General features: G+C 41.6%; 2 protein-coding genes across 2 annotated transcripts in view; one reads left to right on the plus strand and one right to left on the minus strand.

Annotated features, from left to right (window-relative positions):
- Positions 1-8: 8 nt before the first annotated feature.
- polr1d (RNA polymerase I and III subunit D) lies at positions 9-10851 on the plus strand. Its single transcript, XM_079519654.1, has 5 exons — positions 9-140; positions 1303-1400; positions 2191-2267; positions 3809-3891; positions 10085-10851. Exons 1-5 carry the CDS (start codon positions 102-104, stop codon positions 10133-10135), a joined length of 348 nt encoding a protein of 115 aa, XP_079375780.1. The 5' UTR covers positions 9-101; the 3' UTR covers positions 10136-10851.
- Positions 10852-18138: 7287 nt separating this feature from the next.
- The window catches only part of LOC306923213 (endothelin receptor type B-like), a 21290-nt gene continuing 16066 nt past the window's right edge, over positions 18139-23362 (minus strand). Inside the window, exons 6-10 of the mRNA XM_079501239.1 lie at positions 22804-22937; positions 22261-22369; positions 21376-21949; positions 19521-21107; positions 18139-19472 (exon numbers count right to left, since the gene is read on the minus strand). Of these exons, the coding sequence (XP_079357365.1) occupies positions 21812-21949; positions 22261-22369; positions 22804-22937 (381 nt within the window). The 3' untranslated portion in view covers positions 18139-19472; positions 19521-21107; positions 21376-21811. The remainder of the gene's footprint in view (positions 19473-19520; positions 21108-21375; positions 21950-22260; positions 22370-22803; positions 22938-23362) is intronic.

Below are 23362 nucleotides of genomic sequence, written 5' to 3' on the forward strand. Positions count from 1 at the left end.
TGTAGAACTTCTTGTCAAGAGTTTTAAACGTCACATGTTTTTGTCCGTACGTCATCTATAAGCGACAGTTAGTGTGACTTGTGTTGTTGTATGTTGGAAGCATGGCAGGAGATGGCGAGAAGAAACCAGTCCTGGAAATGGCAAGTAGTATTTTATGTAATAATGTGATGTAATAATGTAATGTAATAATACACATACTAATAGAATGTAATGTAACATAGTGTAATGTATTGTAAACGATCCGTTAGTTACTGTGTGACTGAGTTGCAATCTTCTCCATGCGTGGGTAAGAGGAGGAATAACTTTAGACCAGAAAGCCACCTGACTGTTAAACGAGACAGAAATAAACCTGAATGCATTACATTCAATTACTCAAATGATACAGAGATGAACATTAATGTATAATATATTATATACATCATACATGAAACCTGTACAGGATTATTCTGTGGAATCTGCCACAGAATCGTGTAACACAGAGTGTGGCCACTGGAGGGCAGCATTTGACTAAAGACCATTCTGTAAATTGTGCAAAGTGGGGGGCTTTCTCTTTTTATTGATAGTAGTGATGGACAAGGTCTGACAGATTATTTTTAAATTATTCTGACATTTGAGTGTCTGACAGTCGTGTACACTCTGGAATTCCTACTGTGTTTAATGTCCTTATTTCTCCATACATACAGGAGTCATGACACGTAAAGTGTTTATAGAAAAGAAAGAACACCAGCACTCACTTTATATCCATTTAGGATTCTTGTTTTATTCAGAGTTTGTTTCACGCTGAGGAAGGCCTCCGCCCGGCCGAAACATTCAGTGTTTGTTGCTGCTGGTGGGGAGAACTCTGAATAGAACAAGAATTCTATTGGATATAAAGTGAGTTCTGGTATATTCTTTTTTCCACCAGAACTGTGCACCTGGTATGCTCTTGCTGTGAACTACTCAACTGAGTGATTGCTTCGCCGCTCTTCACATAAAGTGCTTACCCTAAAATCACGAATGTTGCCCTTCCTTTGTGTTGGACATGTTCCGTGATATTATGTATCGTTTGATAAAGAAGTGTAATCCCGATTAATCAAATAATGGAGAAGCACGGTTAATAAAGAATATTATTATTAACAAATAATCGATCAACCATTTACATCTTATTTTATAACATTTTACTCCCATGAAAAGGGCTGTTGTTCATGGAGTGTAAAAATGTAATGTCACAGGCAGCCTGGAATGTCTGCTGTTCTGCCATGTTGTCTACAACAGTGCATGTGATAAATGTTGTGGTGATGTTGTTGTTGTTGTTGCGTTCAGGTGCAGGCAGATGGCGCTGATGAGGGCTGTGTGACCTTTGTGCTGCACGATGAGGACCACACGCTGGGGAACTCCCTCAGATACTTGGTAATGAAGAAGTAAGTAACTGTCTGATGGTCAGCCCTTCCTGACCCACTGGCAATGTGCTCATTAGTCTGACCCCCATTTTCCCTTTCAACCTCGAACAAACTCCAAACCGCCCCTACCCACAGGAACAACATTCGTGGTATTAGAGCACTGTTTCCCTATCAGTGAGTACTAGTAGGTCGGGATCCATATGTGGGTCGCGGACCAATTTGTATGTGCCACAACCACAAAAATATCCCCTTTTCTTTTGTTTCCTACATTAAATAGAAATAATTTAAAAAAATATATATATATATCAAAAGTATTTCATGAATAAAATAAACTAAATAAATTGTTTTGTTTAAGTTTAAGTAGTGAAAATAGCAGATCTACAAGCTCACAGCGCGACGCCTTGTGGAATTTGTGAAAAATTGTGAAAATCTCATTTCTCTTTTAGGTCTTGAGCTAGAAAAACGTTCCTGTAACGTACCATTGTATTGGAGCACAGTGGTTCTCAAAGTGGGGGTTCCGGGGGTCCCCAACAAATTGCAGATCCAGGTTAACGACTCACGACAAATAATAATACACAATATTAGAACCTTTTACGCAAATCTATAATAGGAGTCCCTGGCAAAACATCTTTTGGAATTTGGGGGGCCTCGACATGGAATTGCTTGAGCAGTGGCAGAACAGCAGAGTACGATTATTTGATCACTGCTCTCTTTGCAAAAGAAATAAACAAGTAAATAAAATGCAACACTGACTGATAAAAGTCCATCTGTCTCTGTCTTTATGTCTGTCTGTCTTGGTGTGGGCTTTCAGTGTAGACGTGGACTTTTGTGGGTACAGCATCACCCATCCCTCGGAGAGTAAGATCAACTTTCGCATCCAGACGCGAGGTAAGCGTCCCCCACCCTCCCCACCCGCAACTTCCAGTTAATCCCCTCGTTCCAACCAGAACCTCAGAGAGTAAACATTACTATGCGTGTGTTGTAGAGAGTAAACATGTTGATTAGAACCCGGTGCTTTCACTTTGTCCACATGGCCGAATGAGACGTTACTGACCGACTTTCAGTAAAACACACACCACACCACACACACACACGTTTGTATTACTATATTTATGAGGACATAAACATTTTAGGCCTCCAATTTTATGAATGCCATTTTATTGGTTACTTGGAAAAGCGCTATATAAATGTGATATTATTATTTACTGTTTTTTGTAACGGCTTCTCTTGAGGACCATGCAGGAAAATTGTGCTATACTTATGGAGACATTTGGCCCACACAAGTACACACACACACACACACACACACATGCACACACGCACGCACGCGCGCGCGCGCGCGCGCGCGCGCGCACACACACACACACAGCTCACGGAGGTTCATAGAAGGTAATACAGAGTTTCTTTTTTTCGGTAAACAATAGCATCAGCTGTCAGTTTACACATCCCTGTAAATCATTAAAGAGGATTCAGCGGATAAAAAGGATTGTTGACGGAGGAGGAAAACAACTGGAGTCTTGTGGGAACAAGAGATGGTTTTTTTTCATGAGTGCTTCAGGACTCACATTTTCACCTGATGCTGCTCATGTGGCACACAAACAAACACACTCTTCATCCATGTGAGCTGTGTGCGCGTGCGTGTGTGCAAGCAGTATTGAACTAGGCCAGGGGTTCTCAAACTGTGGGTTGCATACTGTAGTTTATGCACGTTATCGTATACCTGTCTATAGTATCCTACAGTATTTATATACTGTATTTTGGAATTCTTATTGTCTCCACCAGGCCGAAGGCATGGGGAGAGAGTATGTTTGCATTCCATCCGTGTGTGTGTGTGTGTCCGTCCGTCTGTCTGTCTGTGTACAGCTAATCTCTGGCACCGTTAACCCGGTCGATGCCAAATCTTGCACACACACTCGATGAACCTCTGCCCCAAATTTTCCTTATAGCGCCACCATTTTTTGATATTACTCCTCCAGATTCTGTCCAAAAATCCCTCAAATCGTTACACACTATGTCTATAGTCATGTGTTCAAGCCGGATCTGTCCGATATTTCATATTCCATCCTAATTGGCTAACATTGGCTTTCAAAGTTGGCATGATTGGCCCGTTTTGAAAAAAAAGCCTCAAATCATGAACGCAGCGTGCAATTTACGTGAAATCTTTCACAGATTTTCCTACTAGGCTGAGGAATATATCCCACCCTTTTCACATTGGCCTGTTATAACGCCACCAACAGGTGGACTTTTGCAAAACACATTTTTGGAACAAAATGCCTCAAATCATCCAATTGCCATTCAAGGCGTAAGAAGAAATGTCACCCTTTTCACATTGGCCTATTATAGCGCCACCAGGAGGCCACAACCTGACCTGCCCTGGTGGAGACCTGTGCCCTGAGGGGAACTTTATCTAGTTAATTGTTTGTTTTTAGGAGGAGTTCCTGCTACAGAACCACTGAGGAAAGGTCTGAACGACCTCACCGATGTCTGCCAACATGTTCTGAACACCTTTCAGGTACACTTTATCACTGTTTTCATTATTGGTAATGGTATACATTATAAGTGTTATTATTTGTTTACATTATTAGTGTCTAAGTGCAATGTTTACCACATCCGTATTGGTGTGCACTCTTACAACTTGCTTACATCTTGCATGCAACATTGTTGTATAGGTGTGAGTGAGGTGTGCATGTCTGTCTGAGTATGCACAATAAAGCTACATGACATTAGAATCAAGTGGAGAGGGTTGCTTCAAGATGCTGGCCCTCAATCTATGTTTAAAGTTACAGAGTGAAGATGAGGAGTTGGCAATAAGTATGTGTGAATTCCAGAGTAAAGAACCTCTGACTTTTATGGAGAACTGGCTAAGAGTGGTACGGCTGAAGGGAGGATGAATATTATCAGATTGTCTAGTATTATAATCATGAACTTGAGAGTTGGTCTTAAATTATTCTTTGAAAGTTGTATGAAGCATATTTGGAAGGTAAGTGCATTTATATATGAAAGAACGGGACTGTACTATGTTAATGTCATAGATAGACAATACATTTAGATCTTTGAACAAAGGAGCAGATGGAGCCAAATAGTGAGAAGAGGTAGCTATTCTTACACATTTCTTTTGAATAATTAATAATTTGTGTTGTAATAATAATTAGATGGATATGTACTTGCAATATTGCAATAAATGAGATATGGATAAATCAAACTGTAATAAAGGGTTAAGAGGCAAGCCTGATGAACCAGGCCCCTAATTCTTCTGATGATACCAAGTGATCTTGAAACTTTGTTGGTTACTGTATGTATGTGTTCTTTCCCAGACAATTTTTCATCCACCAGGATTCCTAGGAACTTGGTGGATGAAACTTGACTAATTTCAATCCCACCAATAGATATTTTAGCTCTATGATGACAGTATGTTTTGTTTTTACTCACAAAAACTATAAAATTTAATTTATTTACATTTAGTGATAACCTATTTGCAAGAAACCATTCAGATAGCATAGCTATGCCAGAATTGGCTTCCTTAATGAGAGATTCAAAAATTGTGTGAGTTAAAATCAAATTAGTATCATCAGCAAACAGAATTGGGGTAAAAGATGAGGATACAGCAGCCAGGTCATTGATGTAAACCAGAAATAATCCAAGAATAGACCCCTGAGGGACCCCACAAGACAACTTGACTTTGGATGAAGAACAACCATTGGCATATACATATTGTTCACGGTTATAAACATAACTGAGAGACTCAACCATATAGGGTTTAAGTGGTTAATTTTCGGGTTTGCACGAACACATCGCAACGTTGTACACCGGTTATTTGTGCTATTTTTAAGTAGGGCATTAAAACATAAAGTTGAAATATGGAGATACAAGGTTTCTGCCCGACAGCAACAATATCATGTGTTCAAAATGACCCACACATCACCTCAGGATGTACGCAGGCACGGCCAATCACAGACAAGGACTTAGATACGGATAATAAATATGTATTTGAAAGGAATTGAGGAGAAAACCACTTAAAGTCAGAGTTGAGACATGTCTCATAACTTCTGACAGGCATTGCTATGTAGAGTGGGCATTTTTATGGTTAAGTCAAGTCGAATTTTAATGATATATTGCACAGTTTACACACAGTACTTAATGTGTTTTTCATTAAAGGAGCACAGATGTATAGAATATGTACACATATCCAAAGTACAGTTTAACCCCACCCATCCAAACATTCTCAAGATACAGTATTTATGATTGAATTCATGGAGAATGTTTGCCTTTGTTGCATTCCTAAATGAAGAAAATACTGAAGTCATGTTTATACGTGGCATAACCGTTCATTTGAATGTATTAAATTATGCGCTCTATAAAGCTGTACTTTTATTGAGACAATAATATAGCCTGGGGCAAGGAAGCAACCAGGTGCTCAGGTGTGCAGTTGTAAAAAATGCAAAAATAGTAAAAAGGTGCTCCTGGGATCAATCGGGACAACACATCGATATAGAACAAAGAGGAGATCCGGGCACACTTAATAATGTCAAAAGGAGGAAAACTTTATTGAACCGACATGTTTCGACCTATACGGTCTTCATCAGGGACGGCAGCCCTGATGAAGACCGTATAGGTCGAAACATGTCTGTTCAATAAAGTTTTCCTCCTTTTGACATTAAAGGTGTAGCGAAATGAAAACATCACACATGATGACCATCTCCGTGGTCATCATATGGGCATACCTAAAAATGGGAAAATTCTCATTTTTGTGTTTTTATATCAAAATTCCATAAAAATATATTTTGTATTACTTCCTGAAAACGAAAACGTGCTGCGTGATGACGTGTCGAGGCCCACATCGATAAATAGCCAATAAAAATGAAGCTCACCTGTTTAATTCCCCATATCTCCGCATCCGTCCAAACAGGCAAACGCAGCTGCTACTGATTACAGAAATCCTCCGTTTTTATTCCCATTCAAGATAACATCCAGAGAGAGTATTACTCGGTTTCAACTTAATCATCACGCTAAAATATGTATCTGAAAACATTATAGGGTAGAAATAAGCCACATAACAGTAAACTGGTACAGCTGGCCGTCTATCTGAATTGTAAACAAACACACAGCATGCGCTGGTATAGCATATTACCCACCCTAGCTACCGTCCCATCGCCTGAAGGGATGCGACGCTCTGATTGATTCAGAAACTTCATACCGGTGTTTCAACTTGAAACCGTTTGAAACTTCAAAATAAAATGTCCACCATTTCCGTTGCATTACACCTTTAAGTGTGCCCGGATCTCCTCTTTGGTCTATAATAATATAGCCTGTCTGCTTGCTCAAGGGATAAATTGAATCTTGACCATCAGGCCAAAATGTGTGTCAGATCCTGTGTCTATAGGCGAGACATGACCTTTGACACAATCTAAATGTCTCAGAAGAGCAGGGAGACAAAATACAAACACCCCAATTGTATAAGTTATATTGTATTAACATACTCTACCATACAGATTGTATAAGTTATATTGTATTAACATACTCTACCATACAGATTGGACAAAATTACATTTTATTTGATAAAAAAGAAGTTCCATAGTGCCGCTTTAACACCAGACCAGAGTTCTGAAATCTGAGCAGAGTTTCACAACATATTTACGAACCTGTTGAAATATTATACTTGTGCCACACACTCGTTACCATTGGTGAGGTGTGTTTATCTTCTACATTAAATTAAACTTTAATATGTTACTGAACATGCTGTCATGGAATGATTTATGTTTTAAACACAGCACTAATGTTAGTTACAGGACTCCCACGGCCATGGAATTCATGGAAATATTTCGAAATTTGAAAAACTTTTCCAGGCCTGGAAAAGTTTTGGAATTAATCATCTGCTTTGGACAATGTTTGGATATACAGTACATTGCTTTTGTCTATTGATTTTGTTCATAAAAAACATGTCCCAAAACATGTCTTAACATGTGAAATACCTGTGGCCTAATGTGTACAGAATGTCACTTGACAAAATAAATAGATCTACAAGCTAAAAACATGTTGCATCGTTATACGTTGCTTGTAAATCTGTTCTTTTTGTCACGTGACACCGACACAGTTTTGGGCCATCATAGCACACAGGTGTTAGAGCCTCATTATCGTACCGTATGATTGCTATAGGCCTGGAAATGGGGTAAAATTCTTTGGAAAAGGTAATTAAAAGTTTTGAAAATGCATTGTTACAAATATGTGCCATATAGGTTGGTAGTATGCTAGTGGAGATAAGAATGGTAATTAATGCTATTCCTTTGCTTGCGGGACTGCGGGTATGTGCTTGATACGTGCATCTGGGTATTCACTATTCAGGTTCAGGTTGGTGTCCACATATGACACCGAGGAGGCAGTGTCAACACACTATGTTGCCTGGCTCAACTGGAACAATGAAGAAAACAAAAAAGCCTAATTCAACACAGCACAAAGCACCATGCTGTCTTCTTGTTTGCTATGTGAAATACCATCCCAGTCTTTCAGTTGGTGTGGTAAGGCTTCTTATTATCCCCAAACCACCTCACCAAAAGTTCACCAACATTGACTCTACAATTCATAACCCAGAACAGATCTGAAGCTGCTTCTGAAATTTTGAATTGAGCATAAATCAGCCTTTTGCCCTAATTGCCACCCCCACATTATTATATACTACTGGCCATTTTGATTGACTTCTCACTAATTACCAACTACATGCCATTTCCCCAAAAGACCTACACACAAAAACTCTCCAAACCAAGGGCTCTGTTTTCGAGACAGTTCATGCAGCCATTTGCTTAGAAAGTAAAGTAACAATCGATTGAAACATTCGAACACCCAGTCATTGATGGACATCGTAAATAAGGTCAGGACATAAACTAATTGCAAGCACATCAAATTAAGTAAAACGCCTTAGGCTCGGTCTCCTTTGGTCTTTAGCCTCGTATTATTGGTTCTTACAATAAAGCCATTTACACAAAACACGTTCATTCAACTCTTTCAAGTTCTTCACTGTGACCCTGACCTTTGACCATCTACGTCTGATAAGTTTGTCCTTGAACTCCAACTTGGAAATTTTTGCCAAATGTCATAACATTTCCCTGAAGGCGTTCCTGAGATATGGCGTCCATAAGGACCACCTGCAATTAAACATATGAATGTCTCCGCGTCATGGAAACAACTAGAATGAGTTTCTAGAGAGGCCTGTGGAACCTTCTGACATTTGTACATTCTAGTAGACTCCCGAGGCATAGCTGAATGTAATTATCGAATCAGCACTTGACATCTGTCTAGCTGTTGATGTCAACATTTGTTTCTCATGAAGATATTCTCTGAGAAGAATGCAGTTAATTGTGTTGAGACTCTGGAGAAAAGTGTCAACTGGATTGAGAAAATTTACACATTTAGAAATGACAGATTGTGCAGACGCCCCACAGTGGTACATCGATGGCGGGGAAGAGAGATGCCACATGTGTCAACATGAGAGATTAAAAGATAATTTCTAATTCAAATTTAACAGTTTCCTTTCTCGGAATAACATTTCAAACTCATTATATTTTTATGTGAAGGAGAGAGATTGATCTGGTGGGATTTAGCAATTTGTCAGTTGTGGAGAACAGAAACGGTTTCGATCATCATTTATCATCCGAGAGAAATGCGAGGGAGTCGTGAAACCTTAATTTATTTTGTTGTGGTGCGTTTTTTTTGTAGATTTCATAATTGACTTGTAGCTTGGGGTTTGAGCATCTTGGCTGCGTATGAGTGAAGTTCAAGTGAGGAAATCCTTGGTTTGGCCCATCATGACAGTCCCCCAGTTGAAAGGGGAAGGTCAGACACATGTCCCCTTGTCTGGCCCATCATGACAGTCCCCCAGTTGAAAGGGGAAGGTCAGACACATGTCCCCTTGTCTGGCCCATCATGACAGTCCCCCAGTTGAAAGGGGAAGGTCAGACACATGTCCCCTTGGTTTGGCCCATCATGACAGTCCCCCAGTTGAAAGGGGAAGGTCAGACACATGTCCCCCAGTTGAAAGGGGAAGGTCAGACACATGTCCCCCAGTTGAAAGGGGAAGGTCAGACACATGTCCCCTTGTCTGTCCCCCAGTTGAAAGGGGAAGGTCAGACACATGTCCCCTTGTCTGTCCCCCAGTTGAAAGGGGAAGGTCAGACACATGTCCCCTTGGTTTGGCCCATCATGACAGTCCCCCAGTTGAAAGGGGAAGGTCAGACACATGTCCCCCAGTTGAAAGGGGAAGGTCAGACACATGTCCCCTTGTCTGTGGGCTGCTCTCACTCAGCAGGCAGCCGTCTAGTTCACTGGTTCCCAAACAATGGGTCGGGGCCCTATTTTGGGGTCAGGGACCCATTTTTCTGGGCCGCGAGTAAATATGCCTTCTGTTTTATTTATTTTTTTGCGTTTTCTAAAAAAGGATTTTCAAACACCTTAAAAAAATTCTATATTACAATTGGCTTCGGGCCCACGACACGTTGTCACGATCATGTCACTATGACTCAGCCATAACTATAAGGTGTTCCCAATGCAGCTGCGCCCAAATATGGAGTGTGTTCAGTGGTTTTTTTGTAAGTTTGGTTCCCCAGAGACGTCACATTGACCTTTTGGGTCTCAAGTTGAAAGAGTTGTACTGTATGTGTTGATTGAAGTGTGTGGGCACGGGGTCATGTAGTTAACTTTTTCTTACCGTTTTCCAGGCGCGGGTAGATGAGTTTAAACAGAAGGAAGATCTGCAACCAATGGAGTGAAGAGCACAGCAAGATTTCATGGAAGCACGGAACACACACACACACATGCACACACATACCCACACACACAAACGTTTGTTTTACTATACTTGAGGACATCAGTGTTTTAGGATGGCATTTTCAGGGTTATGGTTCTAATCCCTAATCCTAAAGTATCATTCACTGAAATTTGCAGATCCACAAGCTCACAACGCGTCGCTGGGGCTATTTTCGGAGCACAAAACCGGCATGTAACTAAGTATAAATGAATCGACCGTGAATCCAACCCTTAAACCTAGGCTCTAAATGCCTAATTCTAACCCCAAACCTTTTTTTTTTCCTTTTTGTTTTAACATTAACCATTTGTTATTGTGATGAGGACATTTGTCCTCACAATGTCTGTTTCTACTTTTGTGGACATTTGGTATAGTAATACTATACCAAATGTATAGTATAGTAATACTAAATAAGTACACACACAGACTCACACACACACTTCCTTTTGTACATTTGTTACTAGGTTGGGAAAGTGTTGGTAGCTATCTACTCTTCAAAATGCTATTTATGATTCCACTGTTCCACATTAAAACAGTCTTTGTATAATTTTCTTTTCTTGTTACCTACAAAGTCATCTATATTGTAAATGCCTTTTTTTGTTTACATTTGTCAGTTAATGTTCCTGGAATTCAGGAATGATTAGCAGAAATAAAACATTTCCTCTTTTTGCAAAAACAAAAGACTCAGATTCCACTTTAACGGAACTCATCCGTTTGGCCTTTTCCAGTAATAATTATTAGGTCGTAACTTTCATTCATACTCTTAACACCGTTTGAAGGGCGTCCAACAAACCTCGGGAGACCGGCTCTCCTTTGTTGCTTTAGACATGTTGTCAGACTGACTAGAATGGCCCTATTAGCAGAGGAATGTGGGCCTAGGCAGGGACTCCATACCTTTAGACATGTTGTCAGACTGACTAGAATGGCCCTATTAGCAGAGGAATGTGGGCCTAGGCAGGGACTCTAGAATGGCCCTATTAGCAGAGGAATGTGGGCCTAGGCAGGGACTCTAGAATGGCCCTATTAGCAGAGGAATGTGGGCCTAGGCAGGGACTCTAGAATGGCCCTATTAGCAGAGGAATGTGGGCCTAGGCAGGGACTCTAGAATGGCCCTATTAGCAGAGGAATGTGGGCCTAGGCAGGGACTCCATACCGAGACAAGAGGACACCCAGAGAGTTCATCTGGCAAAAAAACAACAACTTGTATCTCCACATGGATTAAAGATCTCTGTCGCCACGACTGATTTCAGTCATTTGGATTCCATAGAGGGCAGCATGTCTTCTATGAAAGCATGTTGCGCAGCAGAAATAGCCTATTTACAAGCTCTCATTGTGTCTGCGACCCAATGAGAGCTTGTGGAATAGGCTATTTTCGCTTAAGATTAGAGCATTTGAAGTGTTTAAACTGGAAATAATGTTCAGAAGCATCTTCCATAATGGTCTTGTATATTTCATATATACAGCTCCATCTCAATGAATTAGAATATTGTGAATATTATGTGAATGTGTATGTGAATATTGTTCATTTTCTTCCGTAATATAATTCAAAAAGTGAAACTTTCATATATTCTCAATTCATTGTGCATAAAGTGAAGTATTTAAAACCTTTTTTTGTTTTAATCTTCATGATTATGGCGTACAGCTCATGAAAATCAAAAAGTCCTAATTGAGAATATATGAAAGTTTCACTTTTTGAATTATATTAGGGAAGAAAGAAAAATCCTTTTACACAATATTCTAATTCATTGAGATGGAGCTCCATGTTATTTTTCCCATTCCCTGAAAAGTGGACATACAGTATAAGGTTTCCAGCTGGCATCTACACACTCACTGAGAGTGAGAGCAGAGGAAAGTTTATGTAATGAGCTTTAAGCTGTGGGATTCTATCCGTGTTATTAGTTTTCTGACCTGATGAGAACTCTATAGCGGGGGCAGTGTCTTGAGTGTACAGGGTTTGATGAGGGCCCAGGTAGGGCCAGGCCTTAATTTTCAGGCCTGTTGAGAACTCTAGTGTTCGCCAGCTGCTGGGTGCGGCTGCACTAATAACTTTAGGGAAGGCCAGTCTAGAGTTTAAATGGAAAGGTATCAGTCAAAAGGGAGACATCGAAGAGGAAGGATGGATGGGGAAGGATCAACATATGGAATGTCAGAACAGGTCAGCTCCATATATGGAGATCTAAGGGTTTAAGGGCAGATGTACTGGCCAATATTGATGGCATCAGGGATCTCCATTCTCCATATACTGTATGGGCTTAATATTGATGGCATCAGGGATCTCCATTCTCCATATACTGTATGGGCTTAATATTGATGACATCAGGGATCTCCATCCCTGATGATGTCACGTGATGTCACGAAGGGTGACCAACCAACCAAACAACTGCCTGACTGACTGACTGACGGGAAATGCACAATTTCATAGTAAATGCGACCTGTGGTCGCAACTAACCACTTATGCCCTGTTTTATACATTGGCTATTGGGAAAATAGCAAGCCGCAAGCACACAACGCATCAGGGTGCGATGCATTGTGAGCTTGTATATCAGCTATTTTTAAAAACAACAACATTGGGCAAACAGCCAATCTATAAACCCACAAGCTTGTGAGCTTGTAGATCTGCTATTTGAAGCCTATAGGACGGGAGAGTTCTGTCTGAATATATTGAAAGCAGGACTTTAATATGAATCTATAGTGTAGCACAAGGTTACATTTTGTGATGTCAGGCGGAAACCTTGTATGTCCTTTAAAAAAAATAGCCAATCTAAAAACGCATCTTAACGCAAGAAAAGTTTGTATATATAATTTTATGTCAGTTGGTTGTGCATTTTATGATCTTTTACAGAGTATGGTTTATTGTTTTCCACCAGCAGTGATAGAGGTTTTTTTTTTAAAGTGCTGATCAGTGCTAATCGCATTAAGCATAATTGACGTTAATTTAAATTTGCTGAACTAAATTGGAGTCATCTGAGGATAGTTCCATCAAGGTGCTCAAAGCTCCGCTTGTCAGGAGAACCTGGAGTTCCGCCTGGAACGTCAGTGGTGGAAGAAGTGCCTACTCTTATTTTTTTACTTGAGTAAAAAAAGTGTCAACACAGCAATGTAAAAATATTCAAAAGTATTGGCATCAAAATGTACGTATAGTACCAAAAGTAATACATTTGAATAGCCTTTAGTTTAAATAGGGCTGAAATGGTTAATGTATGATTTGTAACAATAATCTAAAACTACAAAGTGTCTAGTCTAAAATTGTCAAATAATAATTGTAATGGTGTAAAATACAATAATTGCCTCTGAGATGTAGTGGAGTAGAAATAAAAGTATTAAAAATCAGTTCATGACGACCTTTGCTGCATGTCTTTCCCCTTCTATCTCTCCCTCTTTCCTGTCAGTCTTCACTTGATACTATCAATAAAGGCAGGAAAGCCAAAAACAACTAAATCTAAAGTACTCCAGTAAAGTACTTAAGTACATGTACCTTACTTTCCACCATTGCTTTCCATACTGCTTCACAGTTTTACTGAAAAGGTTTGGAAATATAAGAGGAAAAACTGCCACTTTGACCAGTTGATTGGTCAATGAACCTCATGCTTTTTTCTGAATGAAATATGCAGTCAGATCATATTCCTCTTGTCTTGTCGTTGCTGCTCTTTATGTTTAAAAGTTGAACCTGGCAGCTATAGAATCTATAGATGACTTGTACTGGTGAGGGAAAAGACGACCTGGTGACTTCTTCTGGAGCCCAGGAAAAACTGCAACAGGAAACGCATTCCTCTTTTCTAAATCAAATTATAAGAAACAAATGTCTCTGTGTGTTGTTCTTTGACTGTTTGATTTGATTTAAATAGTGAAATCCATTAAATTTGTGACAGTAGTAAATCGTTATTTAGAGTACTACTGTATAAACGTTTGATGTTATGTTCATGTTAAAATAACTTCATAAATTAATCCAATTAAGAAATTATAAACCCAGCTATTTGGTTCTCAACCTACATTCCCATTTATTTTCCTTTCATGGAAATCTACAAGCACAGATAGTGTTTATCGTTTAGCTCAGTGCTTCTCAACCTAATTTCATGTCATGGATCCCAAAGTGATACATATCACTCATTGTAATAGCCAACCCAGGAGACAACAATATAGGCCTAATGCAGTTAGCATATTTTTGTTGAACAAGTAGAAGACCATAACTTGACACAGGACCCGACTCTACAACTTGTTACCCAGCACTGACTAAGCACACACAAGAACAGTCTTTATAGCCTCAGAAGCTCATCACCCAACCAGGCTCAGCTGGTCCTCACAGGTGACGCGGCGACGCCACTATAGTCCAGAGGCTTAGTGCACTTTTTTAGGAGAATAGTGCACTTGCGGATAAAAGCGCCAAATTTTGTATGAGGCTTCTTTATGTCATGCTAAAGGATTTTAGCCTAGGAGCCCTTGTCAAATATCTATTTTAAATATCAAATTGCAAGACTATCAATATCAATGAAATATGTGAAATCTGTGAAAATCCGCCTAGTATTTTTCAGACTATATACATCATAAAATGATCAGATTACTTCCAAATGTGATAAAGTTGACTTATTTTGACATTATTAAAGTCACAGAACATGAAATATCATCAATAACACCTTTATTGCAATGAAGAATACAAATTAATATGCATCATAGTGCGAAACATGTTATAGAGCTGTGCGCATTCTGCCTAGAATCCAACAGTCCAAATTTGCATTGCTGCATTGGCAGGTATACATCACCTTTACAGGTGCATCTGATCAGCTCTCTGCAAGCTCTGGAAACCTTTGGAATGGTCAGTAAACTAGCACCCATGACCCTTCTTCCTTGGCCCATAGTTTTGTGGAGAAGGAATCATTTGATGGCTTTGTGTGCTGGTGGCCCAGATGCCTGCTTGGTAGACTGCCCGTTTCACATGTGAGTGCACCCTGGGTGGGAGGTCATTTCTCTATTGTTCGATTTTGTTCACAGAAGAGTTATTTTCTTTTTTCGTTGATGGAGCTCAAAGGACTGGTTTTGTCGTACAAAATTACTGTCAGTCTTTCAAGCTCCCGGAAGTGCTGGCAGTCAACATCTAGTTGCTGGAAGGGATGCTTTGCCAGATTGACGAATGTTTCTGTCGCAGGCAGCATCATAGGCTTGCCAGGTCCGCCAAGCTGACTTCTTACCCTTTCCATTAATAGCCGGGGAGCGGGAATAGAGATGAACCTGTGATGTCATGACATACTTTTTATTTGTGTTTTTTCTATTAACTTGGTCATTAAGGAACACAGAATGAGAGGTCTGCTCTGACCAAATGAATAGAAAAAAAACACAAATAAAAAGTATGTTATGACATCACAGGTCCTCTCAAATTTTGGGTGACTGGCTCCCCGGCTATTAAGGCATATGTTGTGTCACAACCAGAATATGCGTGAAACATAGGCAGGGCTCGAGATTTGGGTTCCCCTAGGGCCTAGGCTATTGCAGTCTACCAAGCGGGCATCTGGGCCACCAGCACACGAAGCCACCAAGTGATTCCTTCTCCACAGAACTATGGGTGGGTTAAGGAAGAAGGGTCATGGGTGCCAGTTTGGCTGACCATTCCAGAGGTTTCCAGAGCTTGCAGAGAGCTGATCAGATGCACCTGTAAAGGTGACTGTAGTGTAGTACCTGAAAATGCAGTAATACAAATTTGGACTGTTCCCCACTTTGCAAATGCAATTGTGACAGCTAGGCAGAAAGCACAGCTCTATAACATGTTTCACACTATGATGCATATCCTTGTACTATAATGGAAAGGGGGAGCAAACCAATATATTTATCCGTCCGGCTTCTCCTACGAAACTTGGCAATTCTGCTCAGCAAGCCATCCTGGGAAGCAGTATAGGGGAAGGCCTCTCGGAGGAATTGAACACCCTTTCTTCATACCTGAAGGACTGCCGCCTCAAGCTCAGTGTTGAGAAGACTGTAGCAACAATGTTCCACCTCTACAAAAGGGAAGCAACTCGCCAAATCAACATCATGGTCGACGGTGCCTGGCTACAGTCCCAGTCCTCACCGACATACATGGAGTGAAGCTCGACAGAACACTGTCCTTTAAACAACACCTGGACAGTGTTAAGGGAAAGCCCGTGCCGCACTGATACAGCATCTAGATGGCACCACGTGGGGAGTCACCACAAAGACACTGCGCATCTCCACCGAGGCCCTAGTTTTCCCTGCCGCTGAATACTGTGCCTCAGCCTGGAATCGCCCCAGCAGAGGTCAGGCGAGAAGCAGCCACACTGGCCCTCACTCGGAAGGCACAGTTGAACAAATCTCACCTCCTCCACAAGGTCGTCACGGAGACACCACAGCGTACGCATCTCAAGTCCCGGCGGCCCTTTGCCACACAGGCCCAGGAACTGCTCGGCACAACACCAGCCGACACCTCCAAGGCTTCCTGGGTGAAGGCAAGATGGAGGGACCAGTGGAAGGCAGCAGATCCTTCCAGGCTTCACTACTACATCGAGGATCTCACAGATGTTCCTGGCCAGCGCCTCCCCCGCAGGGAGTGGACAACCCTCAACCGCCTGAGGACGAGTGTGGGACGCTTTGGTGCATCCATGCACAAGTGGGGTCTCACAGACAGTGCCCACTGAGAATGTGGGGATCCATTACAGACTGTGGAACACGTGCTGACCAGCTTCCCCACATACCGGCCACCAAATAGTGATCAAGGCTTAATTGACCTAGACAATGACACACTGGACTGGCTTGCTGCAATGGAGCTGAAGGTCTAACGACATATACGACAGAAGAAGCACAAACAAATTCTACATGCCACAGGAATCCATCTGCACTACATTGCCTCCGCTCACCTGTCATATGTATTGTACAAATATTGCTTTTGTGTGCCATACTGTTATTGTGCAACATTTTGCTGTGACGCAAATTATATCACAATTTCCACATTCACCGACCCCTCCCCTTTTCACTTCACACACACACACACACACACACACACACACACACACACACACACGCACACGCAGCAGCACAGTATGGTACAGTACAGTATGGTACGGTACGGTAACGTACAGTACGGTACAGTAACATACAGTATGGTACAGTAACATACAGTATGGTACATTGCAGTACAGTACAGTACAGTACAGTACAGTACAGTACAGTACAGTACAGTACAGCACAGTACAGTATTGTACAGTACGGTATGGTACAGTACAGTACGCTACAGTATGGTTCAGTACCGCACCCAAAATGTAGTCTGACTGAACAAGTGGGCACCCTGCACAAGTGGCCACCCGGACAACTGGCCACCTGGCTGGTGTGGCGCGAGACCGTCCGATGGCCGGTCGAGTTATAGTTCATTTGTATGTATTCTTCATTGCAATAAAGGTGTTATTGATGATATTTCATGTTCTGTGACTTTAATAATGTCAAAATAAGTCAACTTTATCACATTTGGAAATAATCTGATCATTTTATGATGTATATAGTCTGAAAAATACTAGGCGGATTTTCACATATTTCACATATTGCATTGATAATAATGTCTTGCAATTTGATATTTAAAATAGATATTTGACAAGGGCTCCTAGGCTAAAATTCAATAACTGACCCTAACGAACCATCATGCAAAAAATTACGCTTTTATCCGCAATTGCACTATCTTTTCACTAAGCCTCCGGACTACTAGGCCAATCAGACTCTTGGCCTCAGGGAGAAGGGAGAGGAGATTGGCTAAGGTGAAATAGGAGCAGGGCAAGGGCCCTTTTCCCCCAAACTAAAGTCTGGATATTATATATATTATATACACACACACGCACATGTGTAGGCCTACATACATTCATTCATAGGATACATAAGTGCACTATTATGTAAAATCAACTGCGGAATCTTCTCTATTTGGGTTCTATTTAAAAAAAAGAAGAAGAAAAGTAAAGTTAAGAATAAAACGCACACTTTATAAAATAGTATTTATTTACTGCATATTGGCAACAAATACGTACAATATAAAAGATATGCTTATTTTACACACTTGGGCCTATCTTCACATAATGTTTTACCTTAAAAGTAGGCTACTTCTTAACAGAACCATTAATAAACTAAACTTCCCTCTGAAAGTATATTCACAAAGTTGCTCAGATCACATTTGATAAGGAAATGGAAATACCAAACAATATGCTGGAAAGTTAATATTGAAAATGATAAAACACTTACTAGTATGTACTTTTTGACCATCCATTCTTACGCTTGGTAATGACAATGGGCTAGTTTAGGAGTGAACCAGGGTCTATTCTTAGTAGTTCACTCCTAAACCAGCTTCTACTTCACTCAACAGAAGTTTGGTACGGCCCCAAATACAGCAGCTATTACATGTAGCTGACTGCCTGACTCAGCTCACTGATATTGAAAAACACATACATGGATGTAATGAAATAATATGAACACTTTATAATACAAACTGGTAGGCCTACATTTTAAAATGACACGTTTGGCATAAGATATTTTCTTACAAAAATACAATTTGTGAAAGCTTGTACAGAGGTGTTTTCCAGTCTGCATTCTGGATGTGTCTCCGTGAAAGCTTTATACACAGCGGTCATGGTACTGGTTATGAACAACATGGACAACAATGACAACTCCAGTGGTGGACACAAGTACTGAACTAAAAAAGGCCTACAGTACTTGCTTTTAACAATACTTAGGTAAGTGCATGCTTTTCTATTCAAAGGCACAAATTACAAAGTACATTTTGTTTTATAGAGCATTGCTATATAGGCCTATTGAAATAAAATAGCCAATCTACTGTTTTCACTTAAAACACATTTATTTAATATTTTATTTGTTTTTTTGTAAGTTTGGGCCCTTTCCTAGAAACTAGTACTGTATATATTTGTCTTTGAAATTTAGTGGAGTTTAAGCCATAGGCTAAACAAAAAGTTAAAAAAATAAAAATAACAGATAGTCAAAAATGTACTTCAGTACTACAGTAAATGTACTGTACTTGGTTAGAATCCACCACTGGAAAACACCACATTTTCTAAGTACTTTTCTGGACTGAACAACAGCTGCCCTCCGCATGACTTTGTTCTCTAATAAGGCAGAGAGAAAAGATCACAGATTATCGACTCTGTCGCATGACTGCGGCTGGCTGGTACAGTGGGGCCCATTTTCCTCTACTAAAAGATGCCGTCACTGCCTGTGAGTTCGTTGATACTGCTGGTTAGGGGCAAAAACACACTGAACACACGCTTCCATTGTCAGCTGTGGATGTTAGTCATACTGAACGCACCCCCCCTCTGCAGCTATACCCTCACCCCTCTGGATGTTAGTCATACTGAATGCACACCCCCCTCTGCAGCTATACCCTCACCCCTCTGGATTTACGCTCACCCTCTGGAACTTCTGGACTGTTTTTCACTTTCCCCTGTCAGATATTGAAGCTCCAAACAGTGAAACCAGCATCTTTTAAAGATGTCTTCTTCATCTTTTGTGATTTGGTTTTATATCAAAAGTCACTAAAAGTCTGATCTTAAAAACTAAAACGTAATGCTTGATTTAAGTCAGCAGGTCCGGATCAATTTCCACCAATAATATTGCGATGCTCTGTAATACCATATAGCACAATGTTTAATCCCTCTTACAGATTAGCTCCATCCATCACTACAGACTAGAGGGCGATGTTTCTCTGTGGAGAATGTCATATAAAATGGCTTTACTTACTACACAGCTATACAAACTGACGCAAAAACAAAAGAAAAAAAGTTTGTTTACAAATGTGTTACTGCAGCTTTGAGTAGCAAACTTGATTCAGCACTGCTTGTTGTACAACATGCAAGCAATGCAACACGCAGGAGAGTAAATCCCTTGGCCGGGCCCCTGTTTCAAAAGGAAATACATCAAGATTATAGTCAAAGAAAGCCATTTCAGCTGGCCTTTAACATTTGCATTTATTCATAATTGGTATAGTACATGTGGTTCTCAATCCAGGGACTCTGAGAGGAAATGGACCCAAACAGGTCTGTATCTGACACGTACAAAATAATGGAACCAAATTGACCCGCATTTGTACAGTTATGGAGGTCCTTGTTTTTTTTTTTTTAGAACCACTGGTAGGCCTATATTAGGCCTATAAAGGCTAGTCATAATCAAGAGGTTCCAATTTGACATGCATCCTATACACACCTCTGCAGTCTGGATAAATATTTAACATTAACTCACTTAAAAGTACATCTACTACTAAAGGCTTAAATCTATCACAGAGGACTCAGCTAAAAGATAAATGTTGCTTTGGTTTGTGTTTTGGACTTAGTCACATTCGTTTTGTCATGGTGAGTTTCTCCCTCTGTCTTCTCATTCTGTCTATTAGCACAGCGGTTCTGTTAACTAGCACAATCGCAGTGGTTCTGGGACTCCTTCGCGTTTGAGTAAATGGTCACACCCCCCTTGCGACTTTCCCTGCTTGCGGGACTCTGGGGGACGAGGATTTACTATTCTGTCCATATCGGGTTGCAACTCGAATGGGGCTGAGTCGGCTAAGCGAACTTCGCTATGTACGACACTGCAACTCGCACGCTTTAGCACGCTTGGTGGTGTCTCTCGTGGCTCAAGTTTGCTAGAGACGGTGCCCCTCCGTCACGGTCTATCCCCAACCACTAGGAGGGGGTGTGACCACTCAAACGCGAAGGAGATTCCATGCGTAACATCATGGGCTGTCCCCAATCCATGCTTGCGGTTCTGCTAGTTAGCACAATGGCTCTGCTAGCTAGCCCAGTGGTTCTGCCGGTTATCACAATGGCTCTGCTAGCTAGCCCAGTGGTTCTGCCGGTTATCACAGTGGCTCTGCTAGCTAGCATGGCGGTTCTGCCAGTTAACACAGTGGTTCTCTTAGTTACTATCCTATGCATAACCATGGAGGGTGCTTATAGGGGCGACTGTGGCTCAGGAGGTAGAGCAGGTCGTCCAATGATCCATGGGTCGGCGGTTCGAATCCCGGCTCCTCCTGTCTACATGTCGAAGTGTCCTTGGGCAAGACACTGAACCCCAAATTGCTCCCGATGTGCTGGTTGGTACCTTGCATGGCTTCCGCCGCAATCGGTGTGTGAATGGGTGAATGTAATGCACGTAAATGCATGTAAAGCGCCTTGGATAAAGGCGCTATATAAATGCACCATTTACCATTTACCATAGGGCACCAGAGACGATCTGTTGACCAGCTCCAGCTCCCTCTCTGCTGCTCTCGGCTGCTCTCATTGCCTCAATGAGTTTCAAGTGAGTTCATTCTCTGATGTTTTCTTTTCTTTTGTCTCCCTCATATTCTGCCTCTTTACAAGTACAGTAGTGCCATGCAGAACGGTCAATGCAAGGCCTGAGGATCTGGTGATGGTGGCCGTACCACCTCAGTTCTCGCTTTCTTAACAGTGGTAAGCAAGTCATCATGTGGGCCATCATGTGAGTCTTTTGCTGCTAGCTAGCATGGCGGTGAACAGTCTGATGCACAGTCTGCGGCAGTGAAGATTGCTTTCTCAACATTTGATTAATAATAAAGAGGAGTCTCTGTGTGCGTGCGTGCGTGCGTGCGTGCGTGCGTGCGTGCGTGCGTGCGTGCGTGCGTGCGTGCGTGCATTTGCATGTGTGTCTATGTGGAGCTGTATTTCTGACTGGAGCGTGAGTTTGTACGGTCCAGTCCGTTTCCATGACAGGAGCCTTTCCAGCGGATGCCAGAGCCTCTCTCATCGATGGGAGATGTTCTGTAACACCAGCAGCACAGACATGACTGCAGAACACAGAACACACAAAGCACTCTGTCAAACAACAATTAAGGGCTGCAACAGTTCATCAAAACAATGTTATATAGGCTATATATATATATGTCGTAACAAATGCCAAAGATATTCAAAATAGTGAATACAATAGAGTGAAAACACAGGTGTGTGTGTGTGTGTGTGTGTGTGTGTGTGTGTGTGTGTGTGTGCGTGCGTGCGTGCGTGCGTGCGTGCGTGCGTGCGTGCGTGCGTGCGTGCGTGCGTGCGTGCGTGCGTGCGTGCGTGCGTGCGTGCGTGCGTGCGTGCGTGCGCGCCTTCTGACCTGAAAGCAGTTCTTAAACTTCTGGCTGACAAAGTAGAGAGCAATGGGGTTGATGCAGGAGTTCAGGGACGCCATGTTGATGCCGATGTAATCCATGACTAGCAGGAAGCTGAAGAGAGAAAGTTCACCGTCAGGTCAACAGGATGTGAGAGCAGAGAACAATGAGTTCTCATGACACTAACGTGACATCAGGGTATATAGGGTAGATACAGTGTGTGTGTGTGTGTGTGTGTGTGTGTGTGTGTGTGTGTGTGTGTGTGTGTGTGTGTGTGTGTGTGTGTGTGTGTGTGTGTGTGTGTGTGTGTGTGTGTGTGTGTGTGTGTGTGTGTGTGTGTGTTCCTGCATGTCTATACTGCAGGGAGGCCGGTCATAGTGGCTTATTGTCTGCATCAGCGGAGCATCGAAGGTGTGGTATTTTCATGGTATAGTATAGTGCATTAACAATGCAGGGAGATGGTTTTGCTTGAGCTTGCTGTGTGCGTGGGTGCGTGCATGCATGCGTGTGTCCGTCCGTGTTTTGTGTGTTTGTCTGTAGGTGCTTACCTGAGCAGTTCACAGCGGTTGGGATCATTCGGGTCGTAAATAGTCTTCCTCAGAATACGACTGAGATGAAGAGGCAGCCAGCACAGTGCAAATATCAGCACCAGGCAAAACACTGTCTTAGCAACTTCCCTCCTCTGCAGACACACGTGAAAGGTGACAATCAAGATGGGTTTTATTTGTCTTACTTAAGAAGGCTACAATCAGCCAAGGGCCTGTTCTGCAGAAGTGTGCTATCATAAAAATATAATGCAATACAACATGGTAGTAGCAATAAGGATAAAAGAAAGATAATAAAATAAATGATGCATTTATATATATTGCATTCACCTACACATTCATACACCGATGGCGGAGGAAACCATGCAAGGCACCAACCAGCACATCGGGAGCAATTCGGGGTTTAGAGTCTTGCTCAAGGACACTTCGACACTAACTCTGGGGGAGCCCGGGATCAAACTGGGAACCTCAGGGTTCCCACTCTACCCCTGAGCCACTGCCGACCCATAATATAATGCTGAATAAGATAGAAATAACAGTTTTAGCAGCAGAGTCAAAAACG

This window comes from Electrona antarctica (assembly GCF_951216825.1).
Source record: "Electrona antarctica genome assembly, chromosome: 1".
Classification (NCBI taxonomy): Eukaryota; Metazoa; Chordata; class Actinopteri; order Myctophiformes; family Myctophidae; genus Electrona; species Electrona antarctica.

Excerpts from the sequence above, each read along its gene's own strand:
- polr1d (XM_079519654.1), top strand. The coding sequence starts at position 102 with ATGGCAGGAGATGGCGAGAAGAAACCAGTCCTGGAAATG. Across the intron at positions 141-1,302 it reads AGAAACCAGTCCTGGAAATG|GTGCAGGCAGATGGCGCTGA; the intron begins GCAAGTAGTATT and ends TGTTGCGTTCAG. Across the intron at positions 3,892-10,084 it reads ATGTTCTGAACACCTTTCAG|GCGCGGGTAGATGAGTTTAA; the intron begins GTACACTTTATC and ends ACCGTTTTCCAG.